This window comes from Haplochromis burtoni, unplaced genomic scaffold (genome assembly GCF_018398535.1).
Source record: "Haplochromis burtoni strain Fernald_Lab_line unplaced genomic scaffold, NCSU_Asbu1 Contig_81, whole genome shotgun sequence".
NCBI lineage: Eukaryota > Metazoa > Chordata > Actinopteri > Cichliformes > Cichlidae > Haplochromis > Haplochromis burtoni.
Genome location: NW_024582442.1, coordinates 223899 through 244567, shown reverse-complemented (window position 1 = coordinate 244567; position 20669 = coordinate 223899). Strand labels below are relative to the sequence as shown.

General features: G+C 39.0%; 4 protein-coding genes across 6 annotated transcripts in view; 2 read left to right on the top strand and 2 right to left on the bottom strand.

Annotated features, from left to right (window-relative positions):
• The window catches only part of cdr2a (cerebellar degeneration-related protein 2a), a 7557-nt gene extending 3665 nt beyond the window's left edge, over positions 1-3892 (bottom strand). The window contains exons 1-2 of the mRNA XM_005925376.3: positions 3484-3892; positions 1304-1416 (exon numbers count right to left, since the gene is read on the bottom strand). Of these exons, the coding sequence (XP_005925438.1) occupies positions 1304-1416; positions 3484-3766 (396 nt within the window). The 5' untranslated portion in view covers positions 3767-3892. The remainder of the gene's footprint in view (positions 1-1303; positions 1417-3483) is intronic.
• Positions 3893-3977: 85 nt separating this feature from the next.
• Positions 3978-12937, top strand: mfsd13al (major facilitator superfamily domain containing 13a-like). Of its 3 annotated transcripts, XM_005925372.2 has the most exons (8): positions 3978-4528; positions 5871-6185; positions 6269-6697; positions 7220-7374; positions 7481-7564; positions 8041-8184; positions 9419-9544; positions 11297-12937. In XM_005925372.2, exons 1-8 carry the CDS (start codon positions 4361-4363, stop codon positions 11304-11306), a joined length of 1431 nt encoding a protein of 476 aa, XP_005925434.1. In that variant the 5' UTR covers positions 3978-4360; the 3' UTR covers positions 11307-12937. The 3 variants fall into 3 exon arrangements, with proteins under 3 accessions (XP_005925434.1, XP_005925433.1, XP_042078134.1); XM_005925371.2 differs by lacking the exon at positions 11297-12937 and having other exon boundaries at positions 3979-4528; positions 9419-10665; XM_042222200.1 differs by lacking the exons at positions 3978-4528; positions 11297-12937 and adding an exon at positions 4549-5204 and having other exon boundaries at positions 9419-10665.
• On the bottom strand, positions 11131-13036 carry LOC102298413. Its single transcript, XM_014334551.2, has 6 exons — positions 12862-13036; positions 12458-12754; positions 12280-12377; positions 12131-12178; positions 11821-11931; positions 11131-11691 (listed from the first exon to the last, which is right to left on the bottom strand). The coding sequence occupies exons 1-6, from the start codon at positions 12944-12946 to the stop codon at positions 11638-11640; spliced, it is 693 nt and encodes a 230-aa protein (XP_014190037.1). The 5' UTR covers positions 12947-13036; the 3' UTR covers positions 11131-11637.
• A 1485-nt stretch (positions 13037-14521) lies between these two features.
• Positions 14522-19459, top strand: LOC102298733 (ER lumen protein-retaining receptor 2). Its single transcript, XM_005925375.2, has 5 exons — positions 14522-14858; positions 16901-17001; positions 17099-17257; positions 17374-17626; positions 19308-19459. The coding sequence occupies exons 1-5, from the start codon at positions 14768-14770 to the stop codon at positions 19340-19342; spliced, it is 639 nt and encodes a 212-aa protein (XP_005925437.1). The 5' UTR covers positions 14522-14767; the 3' UTR covers positions 19343-19459.
• Positions 19460-20669: the final 1210 nt, after the last annotated feature.

The window sequence follows — 20669 nt, the reverse complement described above, 5'->3', positions numbered from 1 at the left end:
AATAATAATAATAATAATAATAATAATAATAATAATAATTTCAAGTTGGAGTAGCACCACTCCTTAAATTTTTCCATGTCCCAACTTAAAATCAAGGAAGAATTTAATGTTCCAAGTTCCTACTCATACCACTCAACGAGTTTCTTTACATTCTACTAGGAAAATGGGAAATACAGCAAACTAAGACAGTTAAGACCTGTTGCCACTGATTTCCCATTCAGTTCTCCCCGTTTCTCTTCTGTATTAATGGCCTTTAGACAGCCACCTTTCCACTGAGACAATTTATAATAGAGCTTTATTAAACAGCACATGGATCAACTGAAGGGTCAGATGCATCTCTCGAGGTCTGTGTGAGGTTCTTGCTTCCCCCCCTCTCATTTCTTAAGGACATGACTTTCAGATCTTGTTTATCTGCTGTTAGTGCTTCTTTTAAGGCTGCCACTTCTTCTTTTGCCAAGTTTTCTCAATTTCTTTTAAGGACATATTGCACACCATGCTGAGTGTGCAATACAGGCCTGTAACCTGTATTTGTCTGCCGACCAGCTTCATCAATAGGTCAACCGATGACATCAGCATCAGCACTTGGCTTTTCAAAATGCTAGACTGGACTCGTGACAGTTTTCTTTGGCAAGCATTTCTCCAGATCTTTTGTAGTTTCGTGAAACAAAAGCACACCTCTGAGACTGGAAAGGCGGGTAGCCAGTACAATGTGGGTCAAAGAGATGTATTGGGATTACCAAAACAACCTCTAGAAATCCTTACACCGAAGACGTAAACAAATTAAGGGTCTTATGTGTGCTGACCTTCTAAGTGCCGTGTCCTCCAACTCAGATCATCAGCAGTTTACGCATGCGCTGTCTTAGAACTAAAATATGAGTCTCTCTGCTATTGGATGTTTATTATTTTTAGAATACAAAAACAAAATTTTATTGACTCTAACACAAAATCAAAACCAGGAACAGTGTCCAAGTAAAACAGTGGTATTCTGTTACTGGAAAACCAGTGAAAGTCTTCAAATAATTAGGTAGACAAATGATCTGCTCCTTGCCAAAGGCTTATTAGATCAGACTGGGTAGGATTAGCTTTTACTCCAACCTATTTTCAGCTGTGCCAATTTCACAATGACTTTCCATTCGGACAGCTTTTCACATGTCTCAGCATGGACTTTTCTCAATGAGTGACCTCTAATCATGGACTCATTCATGTAAAAATCAACCAGAATCTGCATACACTGACAGACGAAATTCCGGAGCACATATTGAGCCTCAAAAACTCAGATTAGTTCCTTCCTAAAATTTATCACCTCGATTTCCTGCAGCTGCTCCTGGTTGGTGGAGTACATCTGCTGCAGGGCCTGCTCCAAGTCATGGTTTCTGTCGAGGAGGGTTTTCCCCAGCTCTGCTGCCAAATGAAGATCTGTACCAAAAAAGAAAAAAAGAAGAAAAAAAAAAGGAGTCAAGTAAAACACGCAAACACAAGTTTCGGGATGGACTCAGTGCCCGAATACAGACAGCTGAAAGAATTAGGCAAGTGTGTAAGCGTAGCCTTGCGCCAGTGCCACCCACAACAACAACTCATTGTCCCTCACCGAGGAATCTAAGGCATGCCTTGTGACCCCTTTCCCCTACTAAATTCTCATGAGTACTGGATCTTGGCCAGCCATGTGAAGCTGGTCTTTTGTGGGACTACTAAGTGCAGGGAATAAAAATGCAATTAAACCAAGCCAAGATAAACTTTAAATGTCACTAACAGAGATGGCAAAATTAACACATTTTTCATTCAAGAAGAAGGACAGGAAATTGTGTTTGAAAAGGGCCTGGCAGAAGCTGAAGTACTGATGCAACCTCTTTACTTACGTAAAAGCAAAAAAGCACAGAGGCTGAAGTGTACTCAAAGTATAAATTTAAAAAGTAGCTACTCAAAGGACATTTATCCTTTCCATTTTTTGTGCAAAGCTCATGTACTTTTGACACGTTTTTGTGTTCACTGCACACGTTTTACATACATACTTTTATTTCTACATCTTCTAGGTTAAGCGTGTGCAATCAGAACTAACAGTGCGTGCACCAGCAGGATTACAAAGTAGCGTTTTGTGGGGAACAAACGTAAAATAAACAAGTGAACTACCTAATAATCTTAAATCCTACTCTGAAGCCCATAAAGTTGGTGGAGGAGATGAAGTGGCATACATTTCTTCCTAAATCTCTTCGTGTAAATGCTAACCACTTTTGTTGTTATCCATGCCCACTGAGGAATGCTACAGGAAGTCATTCTTCCCGCCTGCTGCCAGTGAAGGCAGCAAATTTTTCCTACAAGTTCATCTATTCAATCATGATACTAAATGATTAACAATTCTCAGTTAGTAGTTGTTGTTGTTTTTTAGCCCTGGGATAGACTGGAGACCTGTCCAGGGTGTGCCTCTGCCCTGTGCAACCCCTGAAATTGAACAAGCATAAGAGACTGGACAGATGGATGGATGTGATAAAATATACTTGTAAGATGGGCAGCATGATTTTCCTCATCCCAAAAGGAAAATCTACTTTATTTTAGGATATAAATTACAAATAAACTTTAATTGGTTGGTCAGTCATCTATTTTCAACTATCTGGCCATTTCACATCACTAAATTATAACCTAACTCTGGTTGCATTCATATAACAATGCAAACAATGTAAACAACACATTCACAGATCAGCCACACCACACACATAATTATGTTCAGTGTCACATCTTCCTTACTCCTTCTTATTCACAGTGATATTGGTTAGATGATCTGTGTGGCTCGCTTAGAAGCACAGACAGGGGTCATGTTAGTCTGAAAACAATAAACACAGGGGGACCGGTGACAGCCTCAGGAAATCCTGGCTGTGTAGGAGACCTCATGTGGATTGCATGCCTATTGTGGGTCTGTGCCACAAGGACTTCAACTTCAATTTAATCTGTGAGCTCTTATTTAGGGGCTTTTCTCACTGTTTTTCCTAAGGCTCTTACAACTAACATTAGTGATAACACTTCAGCTAATAGTAAAATTATTTCAAGTATATTTTTGAACAAACCTAAAACTAGTGTTTTAGGTTTAGGGTTTAGTGTTAGTGTTGGTCAATTTGAAGTGATAAACAAGCATGAGGAGGCCCTGATGCAGAAGTTTATTGAGACATCCTCATGGCTGTGAGTCAGTTTTACAATGAGTTGTGTTTACATTACTAATACCTATTCTGGATGTGTTAAATATTACCTCTTCCAACTAATTTAACACTTAACCTAGCATAAAAATAGCATAACTAAATAAAAACTCAACTTTAATAAGCAAACTCACTCTGGAGACTAACTGAAACTTAACTAAAAAAAAATAGCTACAATAGGTAGACAGTAGCAGTAACGCTCATTAATTTACTCATTTAAAATAAAACATAAAACTGGAGTAACACAACCTGCCCACACAGTCAGAGTTAGGGTGCGACCTCAGGGCTGAGCGGCTCTTACCGTGTTCGAGCTCTTGCTGGTTGTACCAAGACTCTCCATTCTTCTCAAATTCTTCCTCCAAAATCATGTCGGTTAGCATTTTCAAACCGAGGGGTGACCCAAAACTCCACCCGACAGAAGCCCCACACACTCGAGTTTGACGGCTAGAAGCTGACTGCAGTCCACTGCCTCGAGTGGTCAAACGTAACTCACATCGTCCCCGGTGTGTGAGAGGCTTTAAAGTCTGTTGTCTACAGCAACGTGGCAAATCACCCCAGCATCCGGCAGGAGGCAGAAAGAGCATAAACGAAATTTAATCGATTAATTAAAAAAACGCACTGAACACATTTTACTTGTTTTTTATCCTTATGCACAGTTAAATAAAGTTACAATAAGGAATGACAGTTAAATATTTTAAAATCAGGTTTCACTGTCGTAACGTCCCACGTTGCCTGACGGAGATTTGTATTGACGAATTACGAAGCAGTAAATATAAGGAAGGAACTTTTTATGCCCAATCAGATCGTGTTTCTTATCCTGAAGTCCCGCCCGTTGGTGACTCTAAAACAGCTTCGTTGGGATAGATTTTATGTTTTTTTACAATGCTTGGGTAAATATTTAGCAAGTGTTACTTCCTAACAAGTGTACATTCATGGGAATTAGTGAACAGGAACAATATCCGTCTCATTACCAGACTTTTTTTTTTTGCCCTGTGGAATTTTGCTATTCTTACAGCAGTATCGTTAGCAATGCTAAACAGCAGTAGCGTTGTAAAACCGGTGCTGCAGGTGACAATAACTCCTCCTCGCTCCTTGCTCGTTTAAAGACACATTTAACTTGGTTAAGCTCTCGTGGGCGTGAAGGTGAAACCTGTCTCGAGCGTTTCCAGACCGGAACAATGAATGTCTTCCGACACCTGATAAACTTTGGGGTGAACCCTGCAGCGCTGGCTTATGCCATGACCACTCTGGGGTCTAGCATGATAAACAATATGTTCAGCTTCTACTATGTGAAACTCTTCCTGAATAGGTACAAGATATCCGAAGGAGCGTTTCACCAATCACAAGTGAGTATGTTGACCTGTCCTTCTTGACCAATACTCTGTGAGTTGCACAGTTGTAGAGTACAATTTAAAGAGCCGGTTGCTTAAAATAAAAAAAACAACTGGCTTCTGAATTCTTCAAAGCATCAAAAAGAAAAGATTACCCATAAGAATCTCTATGGAATTTCTATCTTCATAAAATCACTTCAGTATCTGTGAAATTCTCAGCCAGTTGCAGTCAAGAGGGCTAATATAAGCCGATGTTGATGTCTAACATGCATGCCCAGGAATGACTTCTTTTAGTAACCTAACGATTACTGATTATGATTGAATAGTAATTGTAGTTTCTCTCTACCACTATAAAAAGGATTTGCTTGATGGCACTCAGTGGAATAACAAATACCTAGAACAATGGGAAAGTCCAGAGAGCTGAGTGAATATTTAAGCAGGAAAACTGCTGATTTACACAGGATGGGAAGGTCTCTTGGAAACATTTCTAAACAAATGCAAATTCCAAGATCATCAGTTTAAACAAGTTATTCAAATGCAATTTGCAGAGGTCTAGAAGAACACCCCAACTGTCACTCTCAGATGATAGGAAATGGGTTATGATGTTCAGGAAAAACTCGAAAACCACCAAAGCTGAAGGCTACTGTGAACTGGAAACTGCTGGAGCACCAGCGTCACCGTCCAGAGTGAAGTGAGTTTTACATCGCCATGGACTGCAAGTGTGTCAACCGAGATAGAAAGCCCCTCCCCCAAAGTCTGCATCTTCAAGTTAGACTGAAATCTGCAGCTGCTCACATGGACAAGCCAAAAAAAAAAAAAAGATTTAATCCTAACCTGGTCAAACAAGGCAAAAAAAAAAAATGGAGTTATTTGGACACAGTGGCAAGGAATCTTTGAGAAGTAGAGTTGAGGCTTTCAATCTTAAGAATGCTTCATCAGCTTTGGACATGGTGGTGGTAGCATTATGCTGTGAGGCAGTTTTGCACCCAGTGGTACTGATATGTTGCACAAAATGGGTGGAATAATGAAAAAGGAGGACTAGCAGGAGTCACAAAGACAAGGATCGGCTTGGTAAAGACTTTGATATGGACCAAGGGATAGATGTGGAAAATGCAAGGAACGGCATAGGTTTTGGGCTTAACTCTTTTTTTTCACAAGTTTTACAGCTTTTCCTGATGATAAAAACCTCCAACATTGTCGTTCATAAGTGATTAACCAATGGATAAACAATTAAATGGCAGTAAAGTTCCTGTGTTATTTATTTATTTTGAAGTTTACTTCTTTTTTTTTTAAATTTCTGACAGATTTCCTTGTTGTTGTTTTTTTATTAACACTTTTACATGCTTCCTATCCACAGGTGGTGTACATGGTGTGGAATGCAGTTAATGACCCTCTCTTTGGTTACCTGCAAGATAACTCCAGGGTACCCTGCTGCTCTCAGCGACGTCTCTCCATTCTGTACGGCGCTCCCCTCTACTCGCTAGCTTTTCTTTTAGCCTGGTTCCCATGGCGTTCCTACGCCCCTGGCGACTGGTTGAGTGGTTTACACTTGACAGTAGCGCTGTGTGCTTTCGATGGCATGCTAACTTTTGTGCTGTTGGCACAATGTGCCTTGTTTGCAGAGATTTCCAGCCATCATCAGAACAGACTTAGACTCATAAAATACAACCAGGTAGGCCCTTCATCCTGACGTCTATTCTCTCTATGTACCTAAGCACGTCATTCTTTTCATATCCCTTCTTATTTATTTCCCAGGTGGCTTCTCTCATTGGCTCATCCAGTGTCCTCTTCTGTGGTGTGGTTTCCAACAACATGGAAGACTTCTTGGCCTTTCAGGCATTCGCTGTGCTGATTGCTATCCTGAGCTGTGGCTGCATGCTCTACACAGGCTTCCACAGCGAGAGCCGCTTTGACAATAAAGCATCTCAATCAGATGCTCCCGCGTCTGTTGAGCAGACTTCGCATCCATTGGCATGCTCCTTCTCCACGTTGAAAACGTTGACATGGCAAATCCTGACCAACAGGGACTTTCAGCTATTTGTACTAATGAACTTCTTCCAGGTGTTCATGCTGGCCTTCTTTAATAATTTTACCATGATATTTACTGAGCACCTGATTCCTCCAGATGTGCTTCCATCATTGGCAAAGAGCATCATGTATGGAGCAGCATTCATCTGTCCACAGGTATTGTCCCACAGTGTTAGTGTTTTAGTTTTTTTCCCCATAAAGATTAGAATAAATGCTTTAAAATACCACACTGATTGCTTTAGTCCATTAAAGTCACAGGTCCTGAACAGTGAGGTACAAAGATCATTTTCAGTTGATATTTACTGCTGACTGCACTGATAAAGGAATTGGTAAGCTTGGAAAATTTGAAATCCGTTCTCAGGCGGTGCCAGTTTTCAGTTCTCAATTTGGAACAAGGTTGAAATACAGGGGATATAGACAATGTTAAATGGACAGTTTTTGTAGTATTTTGGGCAGAAATATTTGTAATAACTACTTAAAACCATTTATTTATTTTCGTTTACCACATAGTTCATAAATAGAGCTATTCGGCTGCCAACTCTCCACCTTGCTCAAATGTCAGAGGTCTAAATAAACACCTGAAAGCACCGAAAAGGAAAGGGTTTTAAAATACTTGCAGCTTTTTAATCATCTGCTTTGCCTAACCCAATGTCTTGTTCCTGACTGTCCTCATTTTAGCTTTTAGTGCTGAGCTCTCAGAGTCTGCTGCATAGGCATGGCTACTACAGGATCATCCTCTTCATCTTCTATGTGGAAGCTGGAATGGCAGCTGTCATGCTAGCAATTGGTCCTCAGCACTACTATTTCATGGCATTTTTCCTCACCATTAACATGTAAGAAGTTACTGCTGGGATTGTTTGTCTTGATATGTAAAAAGATTTTTTTCTTTTACTTTACTGCATTGATCTTATTTCTTTTTGGTTTCTATGTTTTATACAGGGTTATAATTCAGGCCTCCTTCAGTCTTTTTGGGTTGCCTTTGGCTGACATTATTGACACTGACCTGCAGAAATACAAGCGCAGGTAAGAAACACAGTCGACAGTTTGGACACCACTGTCCTTTATGTCATACCGACAAAGCCAAAATTTTAATCAGCCGAGACATTTACCTTGTGCACTATTTCTGTCAGTTATATGTAAGAAAGAACAGCTGAGTTTGATGGGAATATTATTAGTATTTATTCAGAGATGGACCAAACTGGTGGGCCTGCAGACCAACCCTGCCATCCCCTTGACTTGTGTCACTATCATGACTATAAATATGAACGTCAGCACAAGTGACTAATTCAGTCATTCCTCAGATTCAAATATAAACCACTTCATTAACTCTGGCTGCTACAGCATTGTTTTAAAACCTCATGATTTTACTACATAAACTAGGAAAATATGCAACATTATTTCATTTAAGCACTCACAAATCTGTGTACTAACACGCAATGAAACAAGTTTATGATTTAATGTGTGATGATGCGTTTTCTTCTCTTCCTCGCCTCCTGTAGTTCCCCTCTCTCTTCCATGGTGTTTGGAACAAATGCACTGTTCACAAAGCCAGCTCAGTCTCTGGCTCCTATGATAGTGTTAAATATCCTGAACCACTTTGGGTATGAACAGCTGAAGGATGTCACAAAGGATTCAGATCCGAGGTACAGAGAGTTTCTTGCTACTTGTTGACTTAATGGGCGCAAATGTTTTTGGAGCTGGTTTTAGGATTATACCCATAAATCTATGACATGTGTCCTAAGTCTGTCTGTTAATACTTTATGTCATAACTTGCTGTACAGTAAACACTAAAAACCTGAGGAAAAAATAAGAGGGCCTTAGTTGCTGCAGCTGCTGATACCTATGTTTAATGTAGTACGTTTTCCAAAGCGTTCAGTTACTATTCAGCTTTAAGCCTGGGGCCGTTTATCCCATTATAGTATAAATAACCCGTTTTTCTATTGAAATGTAGATAATCCATCCTGTATAAAACAATAGCACCATGTAACAACAATCTAGCTTTGACCAATAAACTGTAATGACACTGATGGATTTAAAGTGTGTTTTAGATTTTAAACAAATGCAGAATAAGAAGCTAATCTAAAAAGTTAAAACTGTAAAGTAGTAAAATAAACCACCAAAAATCCACCACTGTGATCCCTTATCATTTCAGATAATCTAAATAGAGGCACATTTAATTTGAAGGAGAACAACATTTTTTTTTCTATGGTTGCTATTTAGAAAATCGACTTTATAGTCAACTGAATAAACACCAGTTTCAAGAGACAGCCTCTCTGATTTGGCCTTTTTTTTCTAAGGTCACTGTTTATATAATTTTCTAAAATCTGAACCACTGAAACATTTGTTTTCCATCTACAATGTTTTTTTTCTTGGGCTCTCCTACAGTGGATTTGTATGTGTCACAGTTTCACTTAATTGTTATATCTTATCGCAGGCCCTCACTTGATCCACTGCGTGAAAATAAAAATAAGCTCCCTTTAGACCACCTTGCTTCTAAGTGGCAACCCTCGTAAACATAACATTTAACCAGTGGGTGGTTAAATTGTGCTCATAGCCATGAGCACGATTGGCCATATTAGGGATAGTGTTTCTCATTGACATCGTTCAGAGCCAAGACCTTGTCATTAACTGTTTAGAGGAATCTGAAGAGTGCTTTTGGCTCACAGCGATTCCTTGCACATAAACTGACTCTTGAAATATCTTAGATCTTTATGGTTTTGTACGTCCACTGATTCCTCTTTACACCATTTAAACGAGTCACAGTCAACATGCACAGGCATGCTTTTGCAGTTTCCGTAATTAGCATTGTGACAGTCAGGATGATTCAACTGTAAATAAATGTAACTACACCAACACTTTGTTTGTCCTTGTTTTTAGTGCCTTGGAGAGCCTCCACAGAGCCATGTTCTACTTGGTTTGCTTGGTGCCCATGTGTGTCGCTGCTCTGCAAGTCCTGGCTTGGAGGCCGTTTTCCATTCGCAACAGTCACACAGTTGACACAAAGTATATTGATGGCTAATATCAGTATTCTCGGTATTCAAAGAACCTGGCTTAATTGCCTGTAGTTGGGATCTGTAAATGAATAATTTAAAATGAGTATTTTTGTATATTTAAATGAGTGAATATATTGAAATTTTAACAGGGAACAACTGTAAATCATCAAGTACCTTAAAATCAAACAAATCAAGGGGCTTTAAATATTTGAAGTGGAAAAAGTAAATGTTTTAAATGGCAATTTTCATCTGGGTGCAAATATATCTAGATTTTATCCCACTTACTTTGATTTAAAAGTGGTATTTTACTTCCCATTCTTAAACATTTACTGGTTGTTGGGTTGGGTGGGGCACAAATTCAGCATTATAATAGTTTGTTAGTTTATAATTAGTTTGTGAGATATATTTTTATGACAGAATCCCACCAACTGTTCAGCTACACTTATCAGCATCCTACATTATAAGGTGGATGTTTGGAAGGCCAAAAGGTTCTGAGTAAACAATGAACTTAACTAAAGGAACTTTACTCATGCAAACATTGAAGTTGGATGTTAAATCGCTGCTTTAGCAATGAGAACAAATAGTCGAGACATTCTCGATCCTTAAAGAGTCAACTGAAACACAAACTCAAGCATCTACTTGAAGAGAAGTATTTAGTTAACAGCTTCGCATCTCTGGAACAAAAAACTTGTCGTGTGGTTATTTCTTGAAGACTATCATTTAAGTGTCGACTTTGATCTTTTTGATCATTTTGTACACAAAAAATATTTTGTTTCATTTTTTTTTGTCTGTTTATGATGCTTTTATATATCATCTATATAATGGAGAGGGAGAGAAAGGTAAAAACACTCCATTTAGCTTTTCACAGATGCAGACGCATAAAGTGGCCACATAACATCAGAAATTATTGTCACTTAAACTCAGGTCTCACAAGCTCTGGCATCAACAGTGATGATCGATGAAAGGTATTCATCAAGAACAAAAAATTTCATTTTGCCAGTTAATGAAATGCCTTATTTTACCCGATGAAAAAGACAGTTAGTGTCACAAACCTGATGGTTAATAACCTCCATGCAGATTAAAAAAAAAAAAAACATGATTCAAGTGGCTCGCATCACCTGTATTTGATAGTTTACAGTAGAGAGAAGCCCAAACGGGGCAGTTTATGCAGACTTTGAATAAAGGCTGTAAATGGTGAAAACTAATCTAAGGATTATAATCCAGTGTATGAATGGACATTATAATGTAAAATGTATTGAGATTTAGGGGATGGGATATGCTTCACAACTGGCTCAGAATGCTAAACACTGCCTTAATGTGAATTTCTAATAAGTTTACTGTGATTTCTCTAAAGAGAAACAAGGCCCTCTCTTTTCCTATGATAACATAAGCTGTATTTGATATACAGACATGTGCTGTATCTTGTTCTATGTTTTGGTATCAGATTCTATAAATGTGTTGTTTCTAATTAAAAATGGTAAAAAATCTATCCGTGGTACCTTTATGTTTTTGATTAGATTTTAAGAATGTTTTAAAGAAATTCTTGGTCAATAATGTAACAAACATTAAGCGCTATCAAAAAAGTGCCATGACCCCTTTAATGAGAAATGGCTTTATCATTTCATGTCAGTTCACTGCCAGTAATCGTCGTGATTAATGATTCGTGCAATAAAAGGTGTAACATTTAGCTTTTTGTAGAAGTGAAATTCAGATGTAATTCCTCTAATGTGGATCGTCTAATTATCCCCCTTTTGTGTTGCAGAAAGTCCTGAAAATAAAATCCTTGGAAAAAGTTGTTATGAGCAACAAGGAAGCTGTGGAAGCGCGGTGGAGACCAACACAACTTCGAATGCTTTGTGAGAGGCGGGTTGTGTAAGAGCCTTGACGTTTAGAGAGGAAATAGTCGCCTGGTCCACGCTGGTTTTGTAGTTTTTATGTCTCATTTCATGAGAAAAGATAAGAAGCACAAATGACTTGCATCCTTTGCAGACTTGCTTGTTTCCTCAGACTCAACAGCATCATCCAGCTGGTGTTTAATGGCTTTACAATTTCCTTTCCGTCAAGATGATGGAGGTCTGAATTCATCAATTCCTTGAATGAAGCTTAGACATTTTGATAGATGTCATCAGAAGAATGCTGCAGGTCGTTGCTCGAGGGCTGAAACGATATTAAAACTTGGTCAAAAACAGTTAAATTGAATTTTGTACAGACATCCTGCGGCAGAAGTTACACAATCTGTCTATTTGACTAAATCTAACCTCAACATGCTGTAACAACAACATTTACCTCAACTTCAGAAGAGCTTCTGCTTGCTGTTTGATTGTTTTTCTCCATGTTTCTCTTCTTGTGCATTTCTTTCAGCACGTCCTGGAACTGTACTTTTTTATTTGCGTTTTTCTATAAGGGAAAAGATGAGTAAAAATTTATTATAAAGCCCTTTTTTTGGAGGGGGGGTTAGGATTTTTTTTCTGCCTTGGTATTTACAGAGGGTTTAGTTTGTTCCTGTTCCTCTTTTTTTTTTTTTGCATCTGTGGGCTTTTCCCTATTTTGAAAACAATGGATTCATCAAACATGAGTTAAAACAGAAGAGAGAGACCTTGTCGTTTTTGGATGTCTTTCTGCAGATGTTCATATTGCAGCCATACTAGAACAGGAAGAGAAAGGTTAATTTCACGTGAGCACAAACTGACTTTCAGTCCGGCTTGCACAATAGATCACATTAAAATAAATGTGTCTGTGATTCACCTTCTTTAGAATGATGAGCGTCACTATAGCCAAGCTGTAGACGGCCAAGAGGACAAATGATACCGACACGATTTTTCCCATCACTGTTTTAGTATTTTCTAAAAAAAAGAAAGAAAGTGAAGGCGTCGTCTTCATTTTAATGACTGTAAAATGAGTTTTCTCTCTAAACAGTCCTTACCTCTCACTACAAGAGTTGCTCCCTCCCCTACAAACGGTGTGCAGCACCCATTCTGAGTTGCTGCGGCACAGAAGTACATCCCGCTGTCACTCGCTTTAAGTGAATTAATTTGAAAAGACGCTTCTCCTTGGTACTTTTTACTCATATGAAGCGGTAGAGAGACATTCTCTTTGAACCAGTAAAATTCTACTGAACACTTGGAAATAACTGTACAATTGAAAACAGCTTCTTCCCCTATTTTCTTCCAGATTATGTTGTTTGACTGTGATATGTTGACATGACATGTATCCTCGCCAGCTGCAATAAACAGGCAAAAGAGAATCAATATGAATCACACCCAGCCTTTTACATATATTTCCTAGAGGAATTATTTACAGACGGCAAAGATATGAAAATGATCTTACCTGTGACCAACAGGTGGGCGAGCAGGAGAGACAGCCAAAACAACCGGTCCATGTCTGCGGCTTGAAAGACACTGAATGATCTCATGATTCCTTGTATCAGCCGTTTTTTTTTTAAATGGCTGACAACATGGGAAGTGGTAGACTGAACTTCCTCAAGTCTACTAGTTCCTTCTTATTTTCCTGTATTGTGCAGCTTTACAGTACAATTAATGGATTTGTATATATTCAAAGCGTTTATTGTGTTTATGGTAACATGATATTATGAACTACTGTACTACTAGTATTTACTGTTTAAAGTGTAAGTACATTTAATTGATTTCACGCTCTTAAATGAAGGATTGCGAGGTTTGGTGTCACTGGCGATGGGGAATCACAAATAGCCCCGTCACCCCTTATTACCCAACATGGGCAACATTTTTGCGTGTAGACACAAATGTCAACTCATGCTGTGCACACATGATGGCGCAATCTAGGAACGGTAGAACAATAACTTTGAATTATTGAGAATGTGTAGAGATTTGGTGACAGGACTCCGGCAGTAATAATATCATGCAAGGTTATGCGGAAAGTAAATAACTCAGTGCAAGTCAATAAAGCTGAATGTGTAGTTTTGGAGAAATATGTATGAAGCAATCGTGCTCACACAAGAGAGTAAATTCTATGAATTTTGTTTTCGCTGATTTTATTTTCCCCACATTTTGTCATTTATGCATCTACACTGCCTTGAAAGAGGATTTACCACATTCCTGACTTCTTAGCTTTTTTGCATATTTGTCACATTTCACGTTTCATAATAATCAAACACAACCTCAGTAAAAACAGAATTAAGTTTTTAAATGATTCTTTTCATTTATCTATTATCCAAACCTGCTCAGCCCTGCCTAAAAAATTGCCCCGCTAACCTAATTATGAGGTTGTGACCAATTTGACAGCAAGTACTGCCAGACACTCATGCAACTTCCCTCCACCCTCTTGTAAATCATTACTTAACTGTGATTAACCATATTTTTGGCCTGACAATTGCCAGACCTGCTGAAATACATATCTGGCACAGTAAAGTGGGGTAGAAATATCCGAAAAAGCCAGCACATCATGCCCCAATCTAAAGAAATTTAAGAACAGGTGAGGAACAGTCATAGACATCTATCAGTCTGGAAAGAGTTAAAAAAAAACAAAAAACGTTTCTGAGGCTTTGGGGCTCCAGTGAACCACCCGGTGAGGACCGTTATTAACAAATGGAGAAAACTTGGAACACTGGTGAGCTTACCAGGAGTGCCCTGCAAGCCAAAATTACTCCAAAAGAGCATTGAGGACTAATTCACAAGGTTACAATAGAATCCAGAATGACATCTAAGGAACCGAAGGCTTCATTTGGCTCAGTTAAGGTCAGAGTTCATGCTTCAACAATAGGAAAGAGACCAGGCAAAAATGGCCTCCATGGGAGGAGAAAACCAGTGATGACTAAAAAGATCACAAAGCCTGGTCTTACATATGCCAGAAAAAACATTTTGATGAGAGCATTTCATAAAAAGAAAATCATATCAACAGCCAGTTCTTGCTGCCAAGGATGGCACAGCCAGTTATTAGGTTTATGGGGTTTACAAGTCTGTGATGACCCTCCTCATTCAACCAGGGCTCATGTTCTCAGCGTCGTGCTTGTTGTGGGCGGGTCCTCTCCTGCTGTCACTCATTCTCTGGTCCAATGCAAATCGGTCTATGTGTTTTGTCCCGCCCCCTTCCACGTCGACCTGCACTCTCGCCATATTTTCAAGCCCGTGAATCCCGGTGTGTTGTGCCTCCAAGTTGAGCAGAAGAATCCTTCACACCAGGCAGGATCAAGCGTGACCCGTTTCAAAGTCCACGTTAGCTTCTCAGCTGTGTCTCTGTTATTTTTCTTTTCGCAGCTATGAACATCTTCAGGCTCACAGGAGATCTTTCTCATCTGGCTGCTATCATCATCCTGCTACTCAAAATATGGAAAAGCAGGTCGTGTGCAGGTGAGCACCGGATATAGCTTTAATATAAATGCTACAGTGAGGTTTTCTAATGTCACTAGTTCCGTTTCACTTGTGTTAATCGATAAAAAAAAATCTTATCTTTTAAGGCAGCAACCTCTAAGCTACCTACCTAGCAATGCTAACGTTTCCTCTTCATTCATTTGAAGCAGCGGCTAATAGCTGCTGAATGGGCTAACTGATGATGGCAGCTAAAAAGTGCTGCCTGCATCTCCATCACAAGCTACTACTAAGTTTGCTGCAGTTAGACAGTGAAATATTAAAGTTGGTGGAAAATATAACGCAGACACATCAAAGTAACGGTTGACTTTGAAGGAATTCCTTTTGTACGTTAATCGTTCTCCGATCTGTGGATTGAGTGCGGTCAGTTGGGTTCCTACTGCTTACTGGACAATTAAGCACATAAATGGAACCTTTTAACAAATATATTTAGAATAACTTTTTGCGGTTTCTGCTTCTACGTTTCAGCACCACCCCCTCCACCTCACATCCATTTACTCCTGCTCGGATAGTTTGACTGTTTAAGTGTGAGGGGCTCGATTTTTTGGGTCTGGCTTCTGACGTGGCGTTCTAGAAAGCGCTACGGAAGTAGATACCTGCTAAAAAGAGTTTGTACAAAGTTTTACTTATTTAAAAATGCATTTTATGCTTATAGACTCACATAAAAATTTAGGCATTAATAATAATAACTAACAACATAGGCAGCAGTGATGCAGTCTATGATTATCTAAAGTCCTAGATAAGTCATAGAAGGGGGCGGTTTTGTGTCCCACTTTCGATAAAGATTTGTGATTGATTAAAAAAGTTGACGCATGCGTTTTGGGTGAAAAGCTAAAACCTGAAGAATATGTAGCTTTGTGTTAAATCTGGAGGTACTGGAAGTTTAAAATATTGATTGATTTATTAAAACGTATAGGTCTTAACAGTCACTTACACGACTCCTTATGGAGATCCCCAATAAAACGAAACCAAGGGAAAATCTAACTTGTGTTGAGGAAGAGATTACTCAAAGTGAATCTGAGAGGCTGTTAATTGAACTGGTCTGTCATTAAAATTGAAAGACAATGAATATGCACTCATCCTGACATCAACATACAATGAACATACAAAAAATTCACTTTTTTTTTCTGAATATACACTCTTAACATATAACATCCTCTGATCTGAGGTCATTGATTTTAATGACCAATAATTTAGAATATTGTCTGCTTGGTAGAAACTGGTTGAAAAAACACGTCTGTTTATAAAGAGTGTCTCCTATTATTTATTTATTTTTATTTATTTCCCCACGTTGCCTGTCTCTTACCACTGCCACCAGTAAATCAGGGCACACGATGACCGACCCAAAATACCCTTAAAAAGTGTGATATCAGTTAAGAATATAAAGAACATGGATCAAAACATTTGACATTGTTCAGGAAAGATTGTTATCGATTCCAAAAAGACACACCGAACAGGCCAAACTCAAACATGCCACAGAGAGTGAAGATGGCACTTGCTGAAAACCCCCGATGTTTATCAGGAAGAATGTCGAGCAAACACTAGTTGAGATTCCTGGAGAATTAGGACCTGATTGTGGTTTTGAGGTGGTGCATCATGTTCTTGCATCATGTGTACCATGTATCATGGGAAGATACAGGGTACACTTTGGACAGGACATGAAGTCTGATAACAGTTTTACTCATGCTCACAGATATGAACAATTCACAGCCACTTAAAAAAATAAATAAATCTAATCTCCATGTATTTGGAATACGTGGGAAAAACTGTCCTATGGGCAAATCAGGACAGGCTGACATCACTCATTATTCCATTAACCCTTTAAAATGAATCCAAACGAAAAGAAACGGTCTTGTTTTTTGAACTCTTGAGACTTCGGAGTTTTATCTTTTTTCCAGCAGATGTCACTGTTCAATAAAGAAAAAACATGATTTGTTTTGCCCAGGCTGTTTGTGAAGCTTTGTGTGAACTGCTGAGGTATATGTCAGCCTAAACTGTGTTTCTGCTTGATATTTTTCTTAAAGGCATCTCTGGAAAGAGCCAAATTCTGTTTGCTCTTGTGTTCACCACACGTTACTTGGATCTGTTCACCTCTTTCATCTCCCTGTATAACACATGCATGAAGGTAAGACACCGCCAACCACACAGCCCTGACCCTCACATAGGTTTCACCATTTCTCCCAGAACACTTCAGTGACAGGCTGTTCTTTGCTGTTTACCAGCTGATCTACATCGGTTGCGCATATGCCACCGTATACCTAATCTACGCAAAGTTCAGGGCCACCTACGATGGAAACCACGACAGTTTCAGAGTGGAGTTCCTGGTGGTTCCTGTCGGGGGTCTTTCTGTTCTCATTAACCATGACTTCTCTCCCCTGGAGGTGAGTTCAAACTGCTGTATCGCAGTCAAATTGTGAGGCACATGATCTATTCCAAACCAGACATTTTGGGAGTAAATGTAAAATTGTGTTCCTGAATATGTAAATGTCTTCTGCAGATCCTGTGGACGTTCTCCATCTACCTGGAGTCGGTGGCAATTCTGCCTCAGCTCTTCATGATCAGCAAGACCGGGGAGGCTGAGACGATCACCACCCACTACCTGTTCTGCCTGGGGCTGTATCGGGCCCTTTACCTCTTCAACTGGATCTGGCGTTTCTACTTTGAGGGCTTCTTTGACATGATTGCCATAGTGGCTGGTGTGGTCCAGACTGTCCTCTACTGTGACTTCTTCTATCTTTATGTCACCAAAGGTGGGTTTAAGCATCGATATTATTCAGATATTGGCTAATTTGTTATTATTTATATAGACGTGAAATATGTGGGGACACTTTAGTTGATGTAGTTGCTCTTTGTGCCCACGCTGGCCCTGAAATCATTCCTTAAATTTGATGAAAGGGATGAGTGTAAACATCCAGTGTCTTGTTCCCTGGAAAACCCTCATCCTAGAGTTCAGCCTACGCTAATCTGACGTTTCAGCAGCGCAAGTTTCCTGAAAGAAAATTCTCCAAAGTTATGGCTGTTTAAGACAAAATTCCCTCCTTATCTTACTGTAAATCGAGTGTCCCGGGAAAGGCATAAAGGAGATGTTGTGCAATGATTTGGAAATTCCCAGCTGGTTTGATGGTTGTTAGCGTCAACTGAACTTGTATTTTATTATTATTTAATATTCTTTCTATTTTACAAAGCCAAATTATAGTGCTTTGAAAACCCACCCATGCATTTCCTTCGGCTTATCTAATTCAGGGTCATGGGGGTGGCTGGAGCAAATCCCAGCTGGCACAAATCAAAAGGCAGGATACAGCCCGAGCAGCTCGCCAGTCTGTCGAAGGGCTTTCAGAGCCATTAACACCAATTCACTGTTTAAACAGCGTTATTAGAGAAAACTGCTGCATCTGTGGAGACACTCGTTTGTCACTACAGAGATCTTTAAAACTCAAATTTGATGTTTTTTGTAAGTTTGTTACATTTTAACTCAACTTAGTTGATATTTTTTAAGTTCCTTTTTTAAGTGGATCTCATTTTGTTGGTTGTTAGTTGTAGCTTGTTGATTGGGGCAACTTTGGATGATTTTTTTTTATCATCCTCATCTGGAACTTTCAGTTGCTCCCTTATTTTTGACCTTTTTAAAAGGTCATCACAGCTGATGGATCCGCATGTTTGATTTGGCACATTGGATGCCTTTCCTGACGCAATCCCAATCTCATTTAATCAGGCTCGTCCCATAGCTTGTGACCCCCTGGGTTTGTGTCCTTTCCCAGAAATAAACCAGGGCTCTCATTTAAGGCATCCATATAAAAAAATGATTAGCAAGTGGATTGAACATGAGAAATATGTGTTTTTCATTCATCAACACGTCAGAGGAACTTTTATTCTCTGCTCGGGGGACATAGTTCTTGGAACAGTTTAACTCAAAAGAGCCAGAGGGCGTTCTTAACTGCTGTGAAAAAGCTTGACGTCACCCAGAAAATCTCTGGCTTTTCCTGAAAACTCACGCTTGTATTCATCAAATGTGACGGCTGCGCAAAACTACACACTTGGATGTACTTGTCCTTTTGCTCCCGCACAATGGGGGCTCACACATCTTTCTGTTTGCTGTTTAAAGGATTTTTCTAATGATCAATTAACCTTTTTAACATGAAAGCTTGTATCAGGTAACGTCACACTGTTTGAATTCAAAAGAGAGAGTTGCTGGAAATGAAAATGATTCCTTTTAAAATTAATGTTTAATTTGTAGCATTAGTGATCGTTTCATCTTTAAAAGACAGCTTTCCCAAAGCCTTTGAGCCACAAAGAGGGAACACAGACTGAGGAATGGTCCACTTTTAAGTGATCTTACATGTGTAGTGTCAGTGCATAGTGGAATAAATAACGTGTGGCTGCAGGAATAAAGATGGCTCTCACCTGATGACTGTCTAACTTTATATCCCTCAGTGTTGAAAGGCAAGAAGCTGAGCCTGCCAGCGTAAAAAAGCATGGAAGGAGACAGCGACTCCGAGCAGACTCAGGAGGTGTGGAGAGGAAGTCATGGATTCTCATGACCTGTAGTAAAAGACGCCTGAGACAGAGAGCCAACTATCGGGGGGGAAAAAACACTAGTCTTCTTGATGATTACTGATGGAACTGGTAAATGCCAACAAACACCAGAGCTGAACAAAGATCAGTCCAGATCAACTATTGGATTTTTGTGTTCAGCATCTTGCCTTAAGCTTTTTTTCATTGCTGTTCAAATAGGAGAAAAGGATTTGGTTTTTTTTTTTTTGTTTTTGTGCGTTTTTCCGCTACATGTGAGGTGTATGCGCTTTTTTTTTTTTTTTTTTTTAAAGTTTTTTTTTTAATTTTCTTTTTTTTCCTTTTTTTAAATTTTTTTAAAATTTTTTTTTTTTTTTTAAAAAGAAAAACATCATCCATGGTGGTCGACTTTGATAAGTACCTTGTTTGACTTGGTAATGAAATGCACAAAATGTACATACAGTCTTATTAAAGCGTGAGATAGAGTGATGTATCAGAGTGCCTGATAAAGTTCTCACAGTTTCTCACAGTATTTTTTTTTTTTAATTCTTTTTACTTTTGCATTTTTTTAAGGTATGCATATCCTCTAATACATGTATCAAGTTTTTTTTTTTTTCTGTAATGTTTAAAGAGGTCAACATAATTTCGCACCAGCATGCTCATTATTTTGTAAAACATGGCTTTCTAAATGAACATTTTAACAGAATTAATGGTTTGATCTTAAATTCAAGAAGTAACCCATGAAATGAATGACTTTAATGCCAGCAATCATTTTATGGCAGGTTTCAGTATTTTCCCAATGGTGGCTGTCTCGAATAAGGATGCTTGGTAACGGTTTTTCTTCTGCTCACTGTTCTTTGTTATGTAGCTTCACACAGTCTTGAATAAATGCTGCATCACATTTCTAGATGCCGACAGAGCACAAACTCTCACTGCACCCCGGCAACAAACTCATGAATGCCTTCTGGTGGCGACGCGCCAGTTACATGGATCCTGAAATGTTGGGAATGGGGACAAAACTAACAGCCACTTTTCCCACACTGGGGATGCTTCCCTGTTTATCCTCCAGCACATTGTCACATCTCAGTTGTTACCTGTATGGCTCAGTTATTAAGAAGGTGCGATGGTCACCAACGGGTGCATTGCTAAAAAGGCCTCTCGTTTCTTTTTATAGTAGCGTTCCTAAATAATTCATTTTATTCTTCTTTTTTTTTTGTTTTTTTTTTTGCATGTTATCACCTCCATTAAAGATTTTATGGGAATCATATCTAGTGTGTGTGTGAG

Excerpts from the sequence above, each read along its gene's own strand:
- mfsd13al (XM_005925371.2), top strand. The coding sequence starts at position 4,361 with ATGAATGTCTTCCGACACCTGATAAACTTTGGGGTGAACCCTGCAGCG. Across the intron at positions 6,186-6,268 it reads GACTCATAAAATACAACCAG|GTGGCTTCTCTCATTGGCTC; the intron begins GTAGGCCCTTCA and ends TTTATTTCCCAG. Across the intron at positions 7,565-8,040 it reads CTGCAGAAATACAAGCGCAG|TTCCCCTCTCTCTTCCATGG; the intron begins GTAAGAAACACA and ends CGCCTCCTGTAG.
- LOC102298733 (XM_005925375.2), top strand. The coding sequence starts at position 14,768 with ATGAACATCTTCAGGCTCACAGGAGATCTTTCTCATCTGGCTGCTATC. Across the intron at positions 17,002-17,098 it reads TGTATAACACATGCATGAAG|CTGATCTACATCGGTTGCGC; the intron begins GTAAGACACCGC and ends GCTGTTTACCAG. Across the intron at positions 17,258-17,373 it reads ATGACTTCTCTCCCCTGGAG|ATCCTGTGGACGTTCTCCAT; the intron begins GTGAGTTCAAAC and ends TGTCTTCTGCAG.
- LOC102298413 (XM_014334551.2), bottom strand. The coding sequence starts at position 12,946 with ATGAGATCATTCAGTGTCTTTCAAGCCGCAGACATGGACCGGTTGTTT. Across the intron at positions 11,932-12,130 it reads AGACATCCAAAAACGACAAG|AAAAACGCAAATAAAAAAGT; the intron begins GTCTCTCTCTTC and ends TTTCCCTTATAG. Across the intron at positions 11,692-11,820 it reads GAAGCTCTTCTGAAGTTGAG|CCCTCGAGCAACGACCTGCA; the intron begins GTAAATGTTGTT and ends ATATCGTTTCAG.